This window comes from Vidua macroura, unplaced genomic scaffold (assembly GCF_024509145.1).
Source record: "Vidua macroura isolate BioBank_ID:100142 unplaced genomic scaffold, ASM2450914v1 whyUn_scaffold_170, whole genome shotgun sequence".
NCBI classification, from domain to species: Eukaryota; Metazoa; Chordata; class Aves; order Passeriformes; family Viduidae; genus Vidua; species Vidua macroura.
Window position 1 is genome coordinate 68948 of NW_026530561.1, and position 18468 is coordinate 87415.

Here is an 18468-nt window from a genome sequence, read left to right on the forward strand (position 1 = left end):
CATCTCCACCCATGAGGATCCATGGATCCTGCATCTCCACCCATGAGGATCCATGGATCTGCTCTCTCAATCCATGAGGATCCATGGATCCTGATCTCTCCATCCATGAGGATCCATGGATCTGCCCTCTCCATCCATGAGGATCCATGGATCCTGCATCTCCACCCATGAGGATCCATGGATCCTGATCTCTCCATCCATGAGGATCCATGGATCCTGCATCTCCATCCATGAGGATCCATGGATCCTGCATCTCCATCCATGAGGATCTATGGATCCGGCATCTCCATCCATGGATCCATGGATCTGCTCTCTCAATCCATGAGGATCCATGGATCCTGCATCTCCATCCATGAGGATCCATGGATCCTGATCTCTCCATCCATGAGGATCCATGGATCCAGCTCCATCCATCCATGAGGATCCATGGATCCTGATCTCTCCATCCATGAGGATCCAGGGATCCTGCATCTCCATCCATGGATCCATGGATCTGCCCTCTCCATCCATGGATCTATGGATCTGCCCTCTCCATCATTCCAGGGATCCATGGATCCTGCATCTCCATCCATGAGGATCCATGGATCTGCCCTCTCCATCCATGAGGATCCATGGATCTGCCCTCTCCATCCATGAGGATCCATGGATCTGCCCTCTCCATCCATGGATCCATGGATCCTGTATCTCCATCCATGGATCCATGGATCCTGTATCTCCATCCATGAGGATCCATGGATCCTGATCTCTCCATCCATGAGGATCCATGGATCCTGTATATCCACCCATGAGGATCCATGGATCCTGCATCTCCATCCATGAGGATCCATGGATCCTGTCCTTTCCATCCATGAGGATCCATGGATCCTGCATCTCCATCCATGGATCCAGGGATCTGCCCTCTCCATCCATGAGGATCCATGGATCCTGCATCTCCAGCATTCCAGGGATCCATGGATCCTGCATCTCCATCCATGAGGATCCATGGATCCTGCGTCTCCATCCATGGATCCATGGATCCCGCATCTCCATCCATGAGGATCCATGGATCCTGCATTTCCATCCATGAGGATCCATGGATCCTGCATCTCCATCCATGAGGATCCATGGATCCTGATCTCTCCATCCATGAGGATCCATGGATCCTGATCTCTCCATCCATGAGGATCCATGGATCCTGCATCTCCATCCATGAGGATCCATGGATCCTGATCTCTCCATCCATGAGGATCCATGGATCTGCATCTCCATCCATGAGGATCCATGGATCCGGTATCTCCATCCATGAGGATCCATGGATCTGCCCTCTCCATCCATGAGGATCCATGGATCCTGCATCTCCATCCATGAGGATCCATGGATCCTGCATCTCCATCCATGAGGATCCATGGATCCTGCATCTCCATCCATGAGGATCCATGGATCCTGTCCTTTCCATCCATGAGGATCCATGGATCTGGCATCTCCATCCACGAGGATCCAGGGATCTGCCCTCTCCATCCATGAGGATCCATGGATCCTGTATCTCCATCCATGAGGATCCATGGATCCTGCATCTCCATCCATGAGGATCCGTGGATCCTGCTCTCTCCACCCATGAGGATCCATGGATCCTGCCATCTCCATCCATGAAGATCAGTGGATCCTGCCCTCTCCATCATTCCAGGGATCCATGGATCCTGCATCTCCATCCATGAGGATCCATGGATCCTGATCTCTCCATCCATGAGGATCCATGGATCCTGCATCTCCATCCATGAGGATCCATGGATCCGGCATCTCCATCCATGGATCCATGGATCTGCCCTCTCCATCCATGAGGATCCATGGATCCTGTCCTCTCCATCCATGAGGATCCATGGATCCTGCATCTCCACCCATGAGGATCCATGGATCCGGCATCTCCATCCATGGATCCATGGATCTGCTCTCTCAATCCATGAGGATCCATGGATCCTGATCTCTCCATCCATGAGGATCCATGGATCCTACATCTCCATCCATGAGGATCTATGGATCTGCCATCTCCATCCATGGATCCATGGATCTGCTCTCTCAATCCATGAGGATCCATGGATCCTGCATGTCCATCCATGGATCCATGGATCCTGATCTCTCCATCCATGAGGATCCATGGATCCTGCATCTCCATCCATGGATCCATGGATCTGCCCTCTCCATCATTCCAGGGATCCATGGATCCTGCATCTCCATCCATGGATCCATGGATCCTGTATCTCCATCCATGAGGATCCATGGATCCTGTATCTCCATCCATGAGGATCCATGGATCTGCCCTCTCCATCCATGAGGATCCATGGATCCTGCGTCTCCATCCATGAGGATCCATGGATCCTGCCATCTCCATCCATGAGGATCCATGGATCCTGCATCTCTATCCATGGATCCATGGATCTGCTCTCTCAATCCATGAGGATCCATGGATCCTGTATCTCCATCCATGGATCCATGGATCCTTCATCTCCATCCATGAGGATCCATGGATCCTGATCTCTCCATCCATGAGGATCCATGGATCCTGTATCTCCACCCATGAGGATCCATGGATCCTGATCTCCATCCATGAGGATCCATGGATCCTGATCTCTCCATCCATGAGGATCCATGGATCCTGCCATCTCCATCCATGGATCCATGGATCCTGCATCTCCATCCATGAGGATCCATGGATCCTGCATCTCCATCCATGAGGATCCATGGATCCTGTATCTCCATCCATGAGGATCCATGGATCCTGTGTCTCCATCCATGGATCCATGGATCCTGATCTCTCCATCCATGAGGATCCATGGATCCTGCATCTCCATCCATAAGGATCCATGGATTCTGATCTCTCCATCCATGAGGATCCATGGATCCAGCTCCATCCATCCATGAGGATCCATGGATCCTGATCTCTCCATCCATGAGGATCCATGGATCTGCTCTCTCAATCCATGAGTATCCATGGATCCTGATCTCTCAATCCATGAGGATCCATGGATCCTGATCTCTCAATCCATGAGGATCCATGGATCCTGCATCTCCACCCATGAGGATCCATGGATCCTGCATCTCCATCCATGAGGATCCATGGATCCTGATCTCTCCATCCATGAGGATTCATGGATCCTGCATCTCCATCCATAAGGATCCATGGATTCTGATCTCTCCATCCATGAGGATCCATGGATCCAGCTCCATCCATCCATGAGGATCCATGGATCCTGATCTCTCCATCCATGAGGATCCAGGGATCCTGCATCTCCATCCATGGATCCAGGGATCTGCCCTCTCCATCCATGAGGATCCATGGATCCTCCATCTCCATCCATAGATCCAGGGATCCTGCATCTCCATCCATGGATCCATGGATCCTGATCTCTCCATCCATGAGGATCCATGGATCTGCCCTCTCCATCCATGAGGATCCATGGATCCTGATCTCTCCATCCATGAGGATCCATGGATCTGCCCTCTCCATCCATGAGGATCCATGGATCCTGATCTCTCCATCCATGAGGATCCAGGGATCCTGCATCTCCATCCATGGATCCAGGGATCTGCCCTCTCCATCATTCCAGGGATCCATGGATCCTGCATCTCCATCCATGAGGATCCATGGATCCTGATCTCTCCATCCATGAGGATCCATGGATCCTGCATCTCCATCCATGAGGATCCATGGATCCTGCATCTCCATCCATGAGGATCCATGCATCCTGATCTCTCCATCCATGAGGATCCATGGATCCTGCATCTCCACCCATGAGGATCCATGGATCCTGCATCTCCATCCATGAGGATCTATGGATCCTGCATCTCCATCCATGAGGATCCATGGATCTGCTCTCTCCATCCATGAGGATCCATGGATCCTGCATCTCCATCCATGAGGATCTATGGATCCTGCATCTCCATCCATGAGGATCCATGGATCTGCTCTCTCCATCCATGAGGATCCATGGATCCTGCATCTCCATCCATGAGGATCTATGGATCCTGTATCTCCATCCATGAGGATCCATGGATCTGCTCTCTCCATCCATGAGGATCCATGGATCCTGCATCTCCATCCATGCATCCAGGGATCTGCCCTCTCCATCCATGGATCTATGGATCTGCCCTCTCCATCATTCCAGGGATCCATGGATCCTGCATCTCCATCCATGAGGATCCATGGATCCTGATCTCTCCATCCATGAGGATCCATGGATCTGCCCTCTCCATCCATGAGGATCCATGGATCTGCCCTCTCCATCCATGAGGATCCAGGGATCCTGTATCTCCATCCATGGATCCATGGATCTGCCCTCTCCATCCATGAGGATCCATGGATCCTGTATCTCCATCCATGAGGATCCATGGATCCTGTATCTCCATCCATGGATCCATGGATCTGCCCTCTCCATCCATGAGGATCCATGGATCCTGCCATCTCCATCCATGAGGATCCATGGATCCTGATCTCTCCATCCATGAGGATCCATGGATCCGGCATCTCCATCCATGAGGATCCATGGATCCTGATCTCTCCATCCATGAGGATCCATTGATCCGGCATCTCCATCCATGAGGATCCATGGATCCTGCATCTCCATCCATTGATCCATGGATCTGCCCTCTCCACCCATGAGGATCCATGGATCCTGTATCTCCATCCAAGAGGATCCATGGATCTGCCCTCTCCATCCATGAGGATCCATGGATCCTGTCCTCTCCATCCATGAGGATCCATGGATCCTGATCTCTCCATCCATGAGGATCCATGGATCCGGCATCTCCATCCATGAGGATCCATGGATCCTGCATCTCCATCCATGGATCCAGGGATCTGCCCTCTCCATCCATGAGGATCCATGGATCCTGATCTCTCCATCCATGAGGATCCATGGATCCTGTCCTTTCCATCCATGAGGATCCATGGATCCTGCATCTCCATCCATGGATCCAGGGATCTGCCCTCTCCATCCATGAGGATCCATGGATCCTGCATCTCCAGCATTCCAGGGATCCATGGATCCTGCATCTCCATCCATGAGGATCCATGGATCCTGCGTCTCCATCCATGGATCCATGGATCCCGCATCTCCATCCATGAGGATCCATGGATCCTGCATTTCCATCCATGAGGATCCATGGATCCTGATCTCTCCACCCATGAGGATCCATGGATCCTGTATCTCCATCCATGAGGATCCATGGATCTGCATCTCCATCCATGAGGATCCATGGATCCTGTATCTCCATCCATGAGGATCCATGGATCCTGTATCTCCACCCATGAGGATCCATGGATCCTGATCTCTCCATCCATGAAGATCAGTGGATCCCGCCCTCTCCATCATTCCAGGGATCCATGGATCCTACATCTCCATCCCTGAGGATCCATGGATCTGCCCTCTCCATCCCTGAGGATCCATGGATCTGCCCTCTCAATCCCTGGTGATCCATGGATCCCACCCCATGCCTCATCCCAGCTCCCCCAGGACCTTCTGGGAGGTTTGGTGAGGCTGGGACGGGAATTTGGTATGGGCAGGAGGAACTGGGACGCCTCAGCTGGAGAATTCCCAAGGGAAGCACCTACTTCCGGATCTCGGCCTTGAGGACTCGTCCAGGATTTCCGCGTAAATTTCGGAATCTGGGGGGGAAAACGGGATGCGGGAATGGGATCGGGAAGCTCGGACCTCCAGGGGGTCTGGTGCTCCTCCAGGACACTTGGATGCATCCCAACCCTCTGGAAATGAGCTGGGGGTGTCCAGCATTCCCAAATCCCGCATGGAATGTGTCCCAAATCCCTGCCCGCGGCCCCGGGATGGTGGGAAGAGGGAAGAGGCCGAACTCACCCCCGCTGACGCTGTGGGAAAGCGTGGACTGCCTCTCCCCGAGATTCCTGAGGGTGGGAAGAGAGTCAGGGAGCGGGATGGGGGGTACGGAGCGGGATCCCAACCCCGCGCCGGGGCTGGGAATCCTGGGAAAAGGGTCGGGATCACTCACGGGGCCGGGATCTGCGGGAGGCTGATCCTCTTCTCGCGATCTGCAGGGAGGACGGGGTAAGGTCCCGTCCCAATCCCAATCCCATTCCCATCCGCATCCTATCCTCATCCCATCCCAATCCCATCCCATCCCATCCCATCCCATCCCATCCCATCCCATTCCCATTCCTATCCACATCCTATCCTCATCCCATTCCATCCCAATCCCACCCTATCCCATCCCAATCCCATTCCCATCCACATCCTATCCTCATCCCATCCCATCCCACCCTATCCCATCCCAATCCCATTCCCATCCGCATCCTATCCTCATCCCATCCCATCTTGTCTCGTCCCGTCCCAACCCCTTCCCAATCCCAATCCCAATCCCACCCCCATCCCATCCACTCTACCCCATTCCAACACCATCTGTGTTCCCATGCCCATCCCATCCCACCCCATCCCATTCCATGAAAAGCCATCCCATCCCCATCTTCATCCCCATCCCATCCCATCCCATCCATCCCACCCCACCCCACTCCATTCCATCCTCATCTCCATCCCTATCCCACCCAGCCCCATTCCATTCCATTCCATTCCATTCCATTCCATTCCATTCCATTCCATTCCATTCCATTCCATTCCATTCCACCCTGCCCAATCCCTGTAACGTCCTGTCCCACCCTATCCCATCCAATTTCCACCCCATCCCACTGATCCCCTCCCATCCCACTGATCCCATCCCATCCCAATCCCATCCCATGACCCCATCCCACTGATCCCATCCCATTGATCACATCCCATCCCATGGATCCCATCCCATCCTATTGATCCCATCCTATCCAAATTCCACCCCATCCCATGGACCCCATCCCATCCCATCCCATCCCAATCCCATCCCATCCCATCCCATCCCATCCCATCCCATCCCATCCTAGCCAAATTCCATCCCATCCCATGGATCCCATCCCATCATCCCATCCCAATCCAATCCCATCCCAATCCCATCCCATAACCCCATCCCATGTCCCCATCCCATTGATCCCACCCCATCCCATGGATCCCATCCCATCCTATTGATCCCATCCTATCCAAATTCCACCCCATCCCATGGACCCCATCCCATCCCATCCCATCCCAATCCCATCCCATCCCATCCCATCCCATCCCATCCCATCCCATCCTAGCCAAATTCCATCCCATCCCATGGATCCCATCCCATCATCCCATCCCAATCCAATCCCATCCCAATCCCATCCCATAACCCCATCCCATGTCCCCATCCCATTGATCCCACCCCATCCCATGGATCCCATCCCATCCTATTGATCCCATCCTATCCAAATTCCACCCCATCCCATGGACCCCATCCCATCCCATCCCATTCCCATCCCATCCCAATCCCATCCCATGACCCCATCATCCCACCCCACCCCACCCCACCCCACCCCACCCTACCTCATCCCAACATCCCATCCCATCCCATCCCATCCCACCCCATCCCATGGATCCCATCCCATCCCATGGATCCCATCCCATCCTATTGATCCCATCCTATCCAAATTCCACCCCATCCCATGGACCCCATCCCAATCCCATCCCATCCCATCCCATCCCATCCCATCCCATCCCATTCCCATTCCTATCCACATCCTATCCTCATCCCATTCCATCCCAATCCCACCCTATCCCATCCCAATCCCATTCCCATCCACATCCTATCCTCATCCCATCCCATCCCACCCTATCCCATCCCAATCCCATTCCCATCCGCATCCTATCCTCATCCCATCCCATCTTGTCTCGTCCCGTCCCAACCCCTTCCCAATCCCAATCCCAATCCCACCCCCATCCCATCCACTCTACCCCATTCCAACACCATCTGTGTTCCCATGCCCATCCCATCCCACCCCATCCCATTCCATGAAAAGCCATCCCATCCCCATCTTCATCCCCATCCCATCCCATCCCATCCATCCCACCCCACCCCACTCCATTCCATCCTCATCTCCATCCCTATCCCACCCAGCCCCATTCCATTCCATTCCATTCCATTCCATTCCATTCCATTCCATTCCATTCCATTCCATTCCATTCCACCCTGCCCAATCCCTGTAACGTCCTGTCCCACCCTATCCCATCCAATTTCCACCCCATCCCACTGATCCCCTCCCATCCCACTGATCCCATCCCATCCCAATCCCATCCCATGACCCCATCCCACTGATCCCATCCCATTGATCACATCCCATCCCATGGATCCCATCCCATCCTATTGATCCCATCCTATCCAAATTCCACCCCATCCCATGGACCCCATCCCATCCCATCCCATCCCAATCCCATCCCATCCCATCCCATCCCATCCCATCCCATCCCATCCCATCCTAGCCAAATTCCATCCCATCCCATGGATCCCATCCCATCATCCCATCCCAATCCAATCCCATCCCAATCCCATCCCATAACCCCATCCCATGTCCCCATCCCATTGATCCCACCCCATCCCATGGATCCCATCCCATCCTATTGATCCCATCCTATCCAAATTCCACCCCATCCCATGGACCCCATCCCATCCCATTCCCATCCCATCCCAATCCCATCCCATGACCCCATCATCCCACCCCACCCCACCCCACCCCACCCCACCCCACCCTACCTCATCCCAACATCCCATCCCATCCCATCCCATCCCACCCCATCCCATGGATCCCATCCCATCCCATGGATCCCATCCCATCCTATTGATCCCATCCTATCCAAATTCCACCCCATCCCATGGACCCCATCCCAATCCCATCCCATCCCAATCCCATCCCATGACCCCATCATCCCATCCCATCCCATGACCCCATCATCCCATCCCATCCCATGACCCCATCATCCCATCCCATCCCACCCCACCCAACCCCACCCTACCTCATCCCATCCCATCCCATCCCATCCCATCCCATCCCATCCCATCCCATCCCATCCCATTGATCCCATCCCATCCCATGGATCTCATCCCATCCCATGGATCCCATCCTAGCCAAATTCCACCCCATCCCATGGATCCCATCCCATCATCCCATCCCAATCCAATCCCATCCCAATCCCATCCCATGACCCCATCCCATGTCCCCATCCCATTGATCCCATCCCATTGATCCCATCTCATTGATCCCATCCCATCCCATGGATCCCATCCCATCCTATCGATCTCATCCTATCCAAATTCCGCCCCATCCCCTGATCCCATCCCATCCCATCCCATCCCATTATTCCATCCCATCCCATCCCATCCCATCCCATCCCATCCCATCCCATCCCATGATCCTACCCCACCCATCCCATCCCGTTATCCCATCCCATTATCCCATCCCATCCCCTGGTCCCATCCCATGGATCCCATCCCATCCCATAGATCCCATCTCATTCCATTGATCCCATCCCATAGATCCCATCCCATGATCCCATCCCATGGATCCCATCCCTTGATCCCATCCCATGGATCCCACCCCATCCCATCCCATCCCATCCCATCCCATCCCATCCCATCCCATCCCATCCCATCCCATGATCCCACCCATCCCATCCCTCCCGGATTCCCACCTTTCCTCGGGAACGCGATGAGCGACGTCTCCGAGCCCCCCTGGAGCCGGCAGTAGCCATCGATGAGGTCGGCCATGTTTTCCGCCTCGGCCAGCGACGACGTCTTGATCGCCAGCGACTTGGGAATGCCGGGATGGGGGGGTGGGATTGGGCTTCCCCCCTTCCCCCCGCTCCGCCAGCAATCCCAGTTTTCCCACAACCACCCTTCCCAGTATTCCGAGACACCCAGGACAACACCAAAGCGTTCCCGGGAAGAGGCGGCAACAGGGACATTCCCAATTTTTCGGGGACGGAGCTTCCAGCGAGTCCTGCCCGACCCGCAGGGAATCCCACTCGGCATTCCCGAAGGAATTCTCTCCCAGCTCCTCACCTGGGGGGTCCCGCTGAGCCCCAGCTGCAGCAGAGCCTGGCCGTCCTCCGCTCCGGAGCACCGGATGGATTTGACATCCCGGAATTCCGCCAGGCAGGTGGGCTGGGAAGGGGGGAATTCGTGGGGAATTCGATGGGCGGTGAGTTTAACCGCCGTGCCCGAGGCGGGAGCTCCCGATTCCCAGCTCCGGAATTCCCACCTTGGCGTCCTTGGTGGTCACCTGGCGGATGCCCCTGGGGCCGATGACCAGATCCACGGTGATGTTCCATCCTTGCTGGGGGCAGCAGCAGCGGGAGGGGATTTGGGATGAGGGGCATCCCAAGGCGGGGGCCAGGTCCCATCCCAATCCCATCTCCACAAAATCCCAAGCCCGTCCTCCTCCCAGCTCCACCTCGCTCCACCCCATCCCGTCGCCATCCCCCATCTCCATCCCATCTCCATCCCATCCCATCCCATCCCATCCCATCCCATCCCATCCCATCCCATCCCATCCCATCCCATCCCATCCCATCTCCATCCCATCCCATCCCATCCCATCCCATCCCATCCCATCCCATATCCCATTATCCCATTATCCCATTATCCCATCCCCACCTAACTCCAGCCCACCTCATCCCATATCCCGTATCCCATATCCCATATCCCACATCCCATATCCCCTATTCTGTATCCCATATTCCGTACCCCACATCCCATATTCCATATCCCATGTTCCATAGCCTATATCCCATATCCCAAATCCCATATCCTGTACCCCACATCCCATATCCCATATCCCATATCCTGTATCCCATCTCTCATATCTTGTATCCTATATTCTATATCCCATATCCCAAATCCCATATCCTGTACCCCACATCCCATATCCTGTACCCCACATCCCATATCCCACATCCCATATCCCATATCCCATATCCCATATCCCATATCCCATATCCCGTATCCCATCTCTCATATCATGTATCCCATATTCTATATCCCAAATCCCATATCCCGTATCACATATCCCGCATTCCATATTGCATATCCCATATCCCGTATCCCATATCCCATATCTCGTATCCCGTATCCCATGTTCCATGTCCCCTATCTCATATCCCATATCCCATATCCCATATCCCATATCCCATATCACATATCCCATATCCCCAATCTCATATCTTGTATCCCATATTCCGTATCCCAAATCCCACATCCCCTATCGCATATCCCATATCCCCTATCCCAAATCCCAGACCCCGTATCCCACATTCCCGTATCCCGTATCCCGTATCCCACATTCCTGTATCCCACATTCCCGTATCCCGTATCCCCTATCTCATATCCCATATCCCATATTCCGTAGCCCAAATCCCATATCCCCTATCTCATATCCCATATCCCAAATCCCATATCCCATATCCCGTATCCCATATCCCATATCCCATATCCCATATCCCATATCCCATATCCCATATCCCATATCCTGTATCCCTTATCCCATATCTCATATCCGATATCCTGTATCTCATATCCCATATCCCAAATCCCATATCCCGTATCCCATATCCCATATCCCATATCCCATATCCCATATCCCATATCCCCTATCCTGTCTCCCATATCCCGTACCCCATATCCTGTATCCTGTATCTCATATCACATATCCTATATTCTGTATCCCAAATACGATATCCCATATCCCATATCCCATATCCCATATCCCACATCCCAAATCCCATATCCCATATCCCAAATCCCATATCCCATATCCCATATCCCATATCCCATATCCCCTATCTCATATCCCATATCCCCTATCCCATATCCCTTACCCCAAATCCCAGACCCCATATCCCATATCTCGTATCCCATATCCCGTATCCTGTATCCCACATTCCCGTATCCCATATCCCATATCCCACATTCTCATATGCCACATTCCCGTATCCCGTATCCCACATTCCTGTATCCCACATTCCCATATCCCGTATCCCATATCCCCCATTCCCATATCCCATATCCCATATCCCACATTCCTATATCCCGTATCCCATATCCCCCATTCCCATATCCCATATCCCATATCCCACATTCCTATATCCCGTATCCCGTATCCCACATTTCCGTGTCCCACATTCCCGTGTCCCACATTCCCGTGTCCTGTATACCATATCCCACATTCCCATATCCCGTATCCCGTAACCCACATTCCCGTATCCCACATTTCCGTATCCCACATTCCCGTATCCCGTATCCCGTATCCCGTATCCCACATTCCCATATCCCGTATCCCATATCCCACATTCCCATATCCCGTATCCCACATTCCCGTATCCCACCTTCCCGTATCCCACCTTCCCATATCCCGTATCCCGTATCCCACATTCCCGTATCCCACCTTCCCATATCCCACATTCCCGTATCCCGTATCCCACCTTCCCGTATCCCACATTCCCGTATCCCGTATCCCGTATCCCACATTCCCATATCCCGTATCCCACATTCCCATATCCCGTATCCCATATCCCATATCCCACATTCCCATATCCTGTATCCCACATTCCCGTATCCCACGTTCCCGTATCCCACATTTCCATGTCCCACATTCCCATATCCCGTATCCCACATTCCTGTATCCTGTATCCCGTATCCCGTATCCCATATCCCACATTCCCATATCCCGTATCCCGTATCCCGTATCCCGTATCCCATATCCCACATTCCTGTGTCCCACATTCACATATCCTGTATCCCGTATCCCACATTCCCGTATCCCACATTCCCATATCCCGTATCCCACATTCCCGTATCCCGTATCCCGTATCCCACATTCCCGTATCCCACATTCCCATATCCCATATCCCATATCCCCTATCCCATATCCCACATTCCCGTATCCCACATTCCTGTATCCCGTATCCCACATTCCCATATCCCGTATCCCACATTCCCATATCCCGTATCCCGTATCCCACATTCCCGTATCCCACATTCCCGTATCCCACATTCCCGTATCCCATATCCCACATTCCCGTATCCCACATTCCCGTATCCCATATCCCACATTCCCGTATCCCGTATCCCACATTCCCACATTCCCGTATCCCACATTCCCATATCCCACATTCCCGTATCCCACATTCCCGTATCCCACATTCCCGTATCCCGTATCCCACATTCCCATATCCCACATTCCCATATCCCGTATCCCGTATCCCGTATCCCATATCCCACATTCCCATATCCCGTATCCCGTATCCCGTATCCCATATCCCACATTCCCGTGTCCCACATTCACGTATCCTGTATCCCGTATCCCACATTCCCGTATCCCACATTCCCATATCCCATATCCCACATTCCCATATCCCACCTTCCCGTATCCCACCTTCCCGTATCCCACATTCCCATATCCCATATCCCATATCCCATATCCCCTATCCCATATCCCACATTCCCGTATCCCACATTCCCGTATCCCGTATCCCACATTCCCATATCCCACATTCCCATATCCCGCATTCCCATATCCCGTATCCCACATTCCCTTATCCCACATTCCCACATTCCTGTATCCCGTATCCCACATTCCCACATTCCCGTATCCCGTATCCCGTATCCCACATCCCCGTATCCCGTATCCCGTATCCCGTATCCCGTATCCCACATTCCCGTATCCCACATTCCCACATTCCCATATCCCACATTCCCGTATCCCGTATCCCACATTCCCGTGTCCCACATTCCCACATTCCCGTATCCCGCTGCCGGGCACGCACGACGAGCTGGCAGCGGAAGTTCTCCTGGTCGATGGGGGCGAAGGCGGCCAGGGTGTGCAGGAATTTCAGGATGCACTCCTCCTCCCGCAGGAGCGCGTACTGCTGGAACGTCTGCTGGATCATCTTCCGCAGCTGCCGCGGCTGCCGGGACACCCGCCGGGAATGGGACACGGGAACGCCGGGATGGGGGCGGGTGTGGGATACGGGAACGCCGGGATGGGGGCGGCGTGGGGTAAGGGAATGCCGGGATGGGGGCGGTGTGGGATACGGGAACACCGGGATGGGGGCGGTGCGGGATATAGGAACACTGGGATGGGGGCGGTGTGGGGTACGGGAATGCCGGGATGGGGGCGGTGTGGGATACAGGAACGCCGGGATGGGATGATGTGGGATATGGGAATGACGGGATGGACACGGCGTTGGATACAGGAATGCCGGGATGGGGATGGTATGGGATATAGGAACACCGGGATGGGATGGTGTGGGGTATGGGAATGCCGGGATGGGGGCGGTGTGGGATACTGGAACGCCGGGATGGGGGCGGTGTGGGATATGGGAACGCCGGGATGGGGGCGGTGTGGGGTACGGGAACACCGGGATGGGATGATGTGGGATATGGGAATGACGGTATGGACACGGCGTTGGATACAGGAATGCCGGGATGGGGATGGTATGGGATATAGGAACACCGGGATGGGATGGTGTGGGGTATGGGAATGCCGGGATGGGGGCGATGTGGGATATAGGAACACCGGGATGGGGGCGGTGTTGGGTACGGGAATGCCGGGATGGGATGGTGTGGGGTATGGGAATGCCGGCATGGGGGCGGTGTGGGGTACGGGAATGCCGGGATGGGGGCGGTGTGGGATATGGGAATGCCGGGATGGGGGCGGTGTGGGATACGGGAATGCCGGCATGGGGGCGGTGTGGGGTACAGGAATGCCGGGATGGACACGGTGTGGGGTATGGGAATGACGGGATGGGGGCGGTGTGGGGTACGGGAATGCCGGGATGGGGGCGGTGTGGGATACGGGAACACCAGGATGGGGGCGGTGTGGGGTACTGGAACACCGGGATGGGGGCGGTGTGGGGTACGGGAATGCCGGGCTGGGGGCGGTGTGGGATACAGGAACGCCGGGATGGGATGATGTGGGATATGGGAATGACGGGATGGACACGGCGTTGGATACAGGAATGCCGGGATAGGGATGGTATGGGATATAGGAACACCGGGATGGGATGGTGTGGGGTATGGGAATGACGGGATGGGGGCGGTGTGGGGTACGGGAATGACGGGATGGACACGGCGTTGGATATGGGAACGCCGGGATGGGATGGTGTGGGGTACGGGAATGACGGGATGGACATGGCGTTGGATATGGGAACGCCGGGATGGGATAGTGTGGGGTATGGGAATGCCGGGATGGGGGCGGTGTGGGATACGGGAACGCCGGGATGGGATGGTGTGGGGTACGGGAATGCCAGGATGGGGGCGGTGTGGGATACAGGAACGCCGGGATGGGATGATGTGGGATATGGGAATGACGGGATGGACACGGCGTTGGATACAGGAATGCCGGGATGGGGATGGTATGGGATATAGGAACACCGGGATGGGATGGTGTGGGGTATGGGAATGCCGGGATGGGGGCAGTGTGGGGTACGGGAATGATGGGATGGGGGCGGTGTGGGATACGGGAACACCGGGATGGGGATGGTATGGGATACGGGAACAACGGGATGGGGGCAGGGTCAGGTATGGGAACACCGGGATGGAGGTGGACACATGGACATAGGACAGAGGGTGGGGATAGGGACACACAGATACACGGATACACACGGACACACACGGACACACAGGGACACGCATGGACACACAGGGACACACACGGACACACACAGACACACACGGACACACAGGGACACACACGGACACACACGGACACACACAGAGACACAAGGACACGCATGGACACATGGACACACACAGACACACAGGAAACACAAGGACATGCATGGACACAAGGACACACAAGGACACACACGGACACACAAGGACACACATGGACACACACGGACACACAAGGACACACACGGACACACACAGACACACAGGGACACACAAGGACACGCATGGACACACATGGACACACACGGACACACAGGGACACACAAGGACACGCATGGACACATGGACACACACGGACACACACGGACACGCATGGACACGCATGGACACACACGGACACACACGGACACACACAGAGACACAGGGACACACACGGACACACACGGGCACACACGGACACACATGGACACGCATGGACACGCATGGACACATGGACACACACGGACACACAAGGACACATGGACACACACGGACACACATGGACACACACAGACACACAGGGACACACAGGGACACACACGGACACACATGGACACACACGGACACGCATGGACACGCATGGACACACACGGACACACACGGACACACACAGAGACACAGGGACACACACGGACACACACGGGCACACACGGACACACATGGACACGCATGGACACGCATGGACACATGGACACACACGGACACACAAGGACACATGGACACACACGGACACACATGGACACACACAGACACACAGGGACACACAGGGACACACACGGACACACATGGACACACACGGACACACACAGACACACAGGGACACACAAGGACACGCAGGGACACACAGGGACACACACGGACACACGGACACATGGACACACGGACACAGGGACACACATGGACACACAAGGACACACAAGGACACACAAGGACACACAAGGACACACATGGACACACGGACACACTCAAGGGCGTGGTCACGCGTGCCCCCAGGTGTCACACGCGTGTCACGCCCACGTGTCCCTCACCTTCAGGTTCTCCAGCATCTGGCTGGGGAAGAACAGGTCCAGCCCCACCTCCTTCCTGCGGGGCAGAGAATCCCGGGAATGTCAGCGGGAATTCCCGTCCCGGCGACGGGGGCACCGCGCTGAGCGTGAGGGGGAGCCCGGAGTGCGGGAGAGGGGGCGGACGGTTCCCGTCTTCATCTCCCAGGACGGGGAGGATGAGGAGATGAGGGAGGATGAGGAGATGTGGGAGGATGAGGAGATGAGGGAGGATGTGGAGATGCGGGAGGATGAGGAGATGTGGGAGGATGAGGAGATGAGGGAGGATGTGGAGATGCGGGAGGATGAGGAGATGTGGGAGGATGTGGAGATGTGGGAGGATGTGGAGATGTGGGAGGATGAGGAGGATGAGGAGCAGCAGGAGGATGAGGAAGATGAGGAGGATGAGGAGGATGAGGAGCAGCAGAAGGATGAGGAAGATGAGGAGAATGAGGAGGATGAGGAGCAGCAGAAGGATGAGGAAGATGAGGAGGATAAGGAGGATGAGGAAGATGAGGAGCTGAGGGAGGATGAGGAAGAATGAGGAGGATGAGGAGCTGTGGGAAGATGAGGAGATGAGGGAGGGTGAGAAGATGCGGGAGGATGTGGCGATGTGGGAGGATGAGGAGGATGAGGAGCAGCAGAAGGATGAGGAAGATGAGGAGGATGAGGAGGATGAGGAGCAGCAGAAGGATGAGGAAGATGAGGAGGATGAGGAGGATGAGGAGCAGCAGGAGGATGAGGAGGACGAGAAACTGGGAGGATGAGGAGCTGTGAGAAGATGAGGAGATGAGGGAGGGTGAGAAGACGTGGGAGAATGTGGAGATGTGGGAGGATGAGGAGGATGAGGAATATGAGGAGGATGAGGAGGATGAGGAAGATGAGGAGGATGAGGAGTAGCAGGAGGATGAGGAAGATGAGGAGGATGAGGAGGATGAGGAGGATGAGGAGCTGTGGGAGGATGAGGAGATGAGGGAGGGTGAGAAGATGTGGGAGGATGTGGAGATGTGGGAGGATGAGGAGGATGAGGATCAGCAGGAGGATGAAGAGCAGCAGGAGGATGAGGAGCAGCAGGAGGATGAGGAGGATGAGGAGCAGCAGGAGAATGAGGAGGATGAGGAGCTGGGGGAGGATGAGGAGGATGAGGAGGATGAGGAGCCACAGGAGGATGAGGAGCAGTAGGAGGATGAGGAGGATGAGGAGCAGCAGGAGGATGAGGAGGATGAGGAGGATGAGGAGCTACAGGAGGATGAGGAGGATGAGAGACTGGGAAGATGAGGAGCTGTGGGAAGATGAAGAGTTACGGGAGGATGAGGAGCCACAGGAGGATGAGGAGCTGTGAGAAGATGAGGAGATGAGGGAGGGTGAGAAGATGTGGGAGAATGTGGAGATGCGGGAGGAAGAGGAGGATGAGGAGCTGAGGGAGGATGAGGAGCAGCAGAAGGATGAGGAAGATGTGGAGGATGATGAAGATGAGGACAATGAGGAGGATGAGGAAGATGAGGAGGGTGATGAGTAGCAGGAGGATGATGAAGATGAGGAGGATGAGGAGAATGAGGACGATGAGGAGTAGCAGGAGGAGGATGCGGAGGACAAGGAGGATGACGAGGATGATGAAGATGAAAAGGATGGGGAGAATGAGGATGATCAGGTGGAGGATGAAGACGAGAAGGACGAGGAGGACGAAGAATAGCAGGAGGAGGATGAGGAGGACGAGGAGGATGAGGAGAATGAGGATGATCAGGAGGATGAGGAGGGTGAGGAGTAGCAGGAGGAGGATGAGGAGGATGAGGAGGATGATGAAGATGAGGAGGATGAGGAGGATGAGGAGGATGAT

At 54.8% G+C, this 18468-nt stretch overlaps 1 protein-coding gene across 3 annotated transcripts in view; it reads right to left on the reverse strand.

Moving 5' to 3' along the window:
• Positions 1–18468, reverse strand: part of LOC128802750 (protein-tyrosine kinase 2-beta-like) — a 66032-nt gene that overhangs the window by 36191 nt on the left and 11373 nt on the right. For all 3 annotated transcript variants that reach the window (XM_053969309.1, XM_053969307.1, XM_053969306.1), the window contains exons 6-13: positions 16617–16671; positions 13701–13841; positions 10139–10213; positions 9940–10041; positions 9570–9687; positions 5995–6034; positions 5844–5890; positions 5585–5638 (exon numbers count right to left, since the gene is read on the reverse strand). In XM_053969309.1, coding sequence (XP_053825284.1) covers positions 5585–5638; positions 5844–5890; positions 5995–6034; positions 9570–9687; positions 9940–10041; positions 10139–10213; positions 13701–13841; positions 16617–16671 — 632 coding nt within the window. The remainder of the gene's footprint in view (positions 1–5584; positions 5639–5843; positions 5891–5994; positions 6035–9569; positions 9688–9939; positions 10042–10138; positions 10214–13700; positions 13842–16616; positions 16672–18468) is intronic.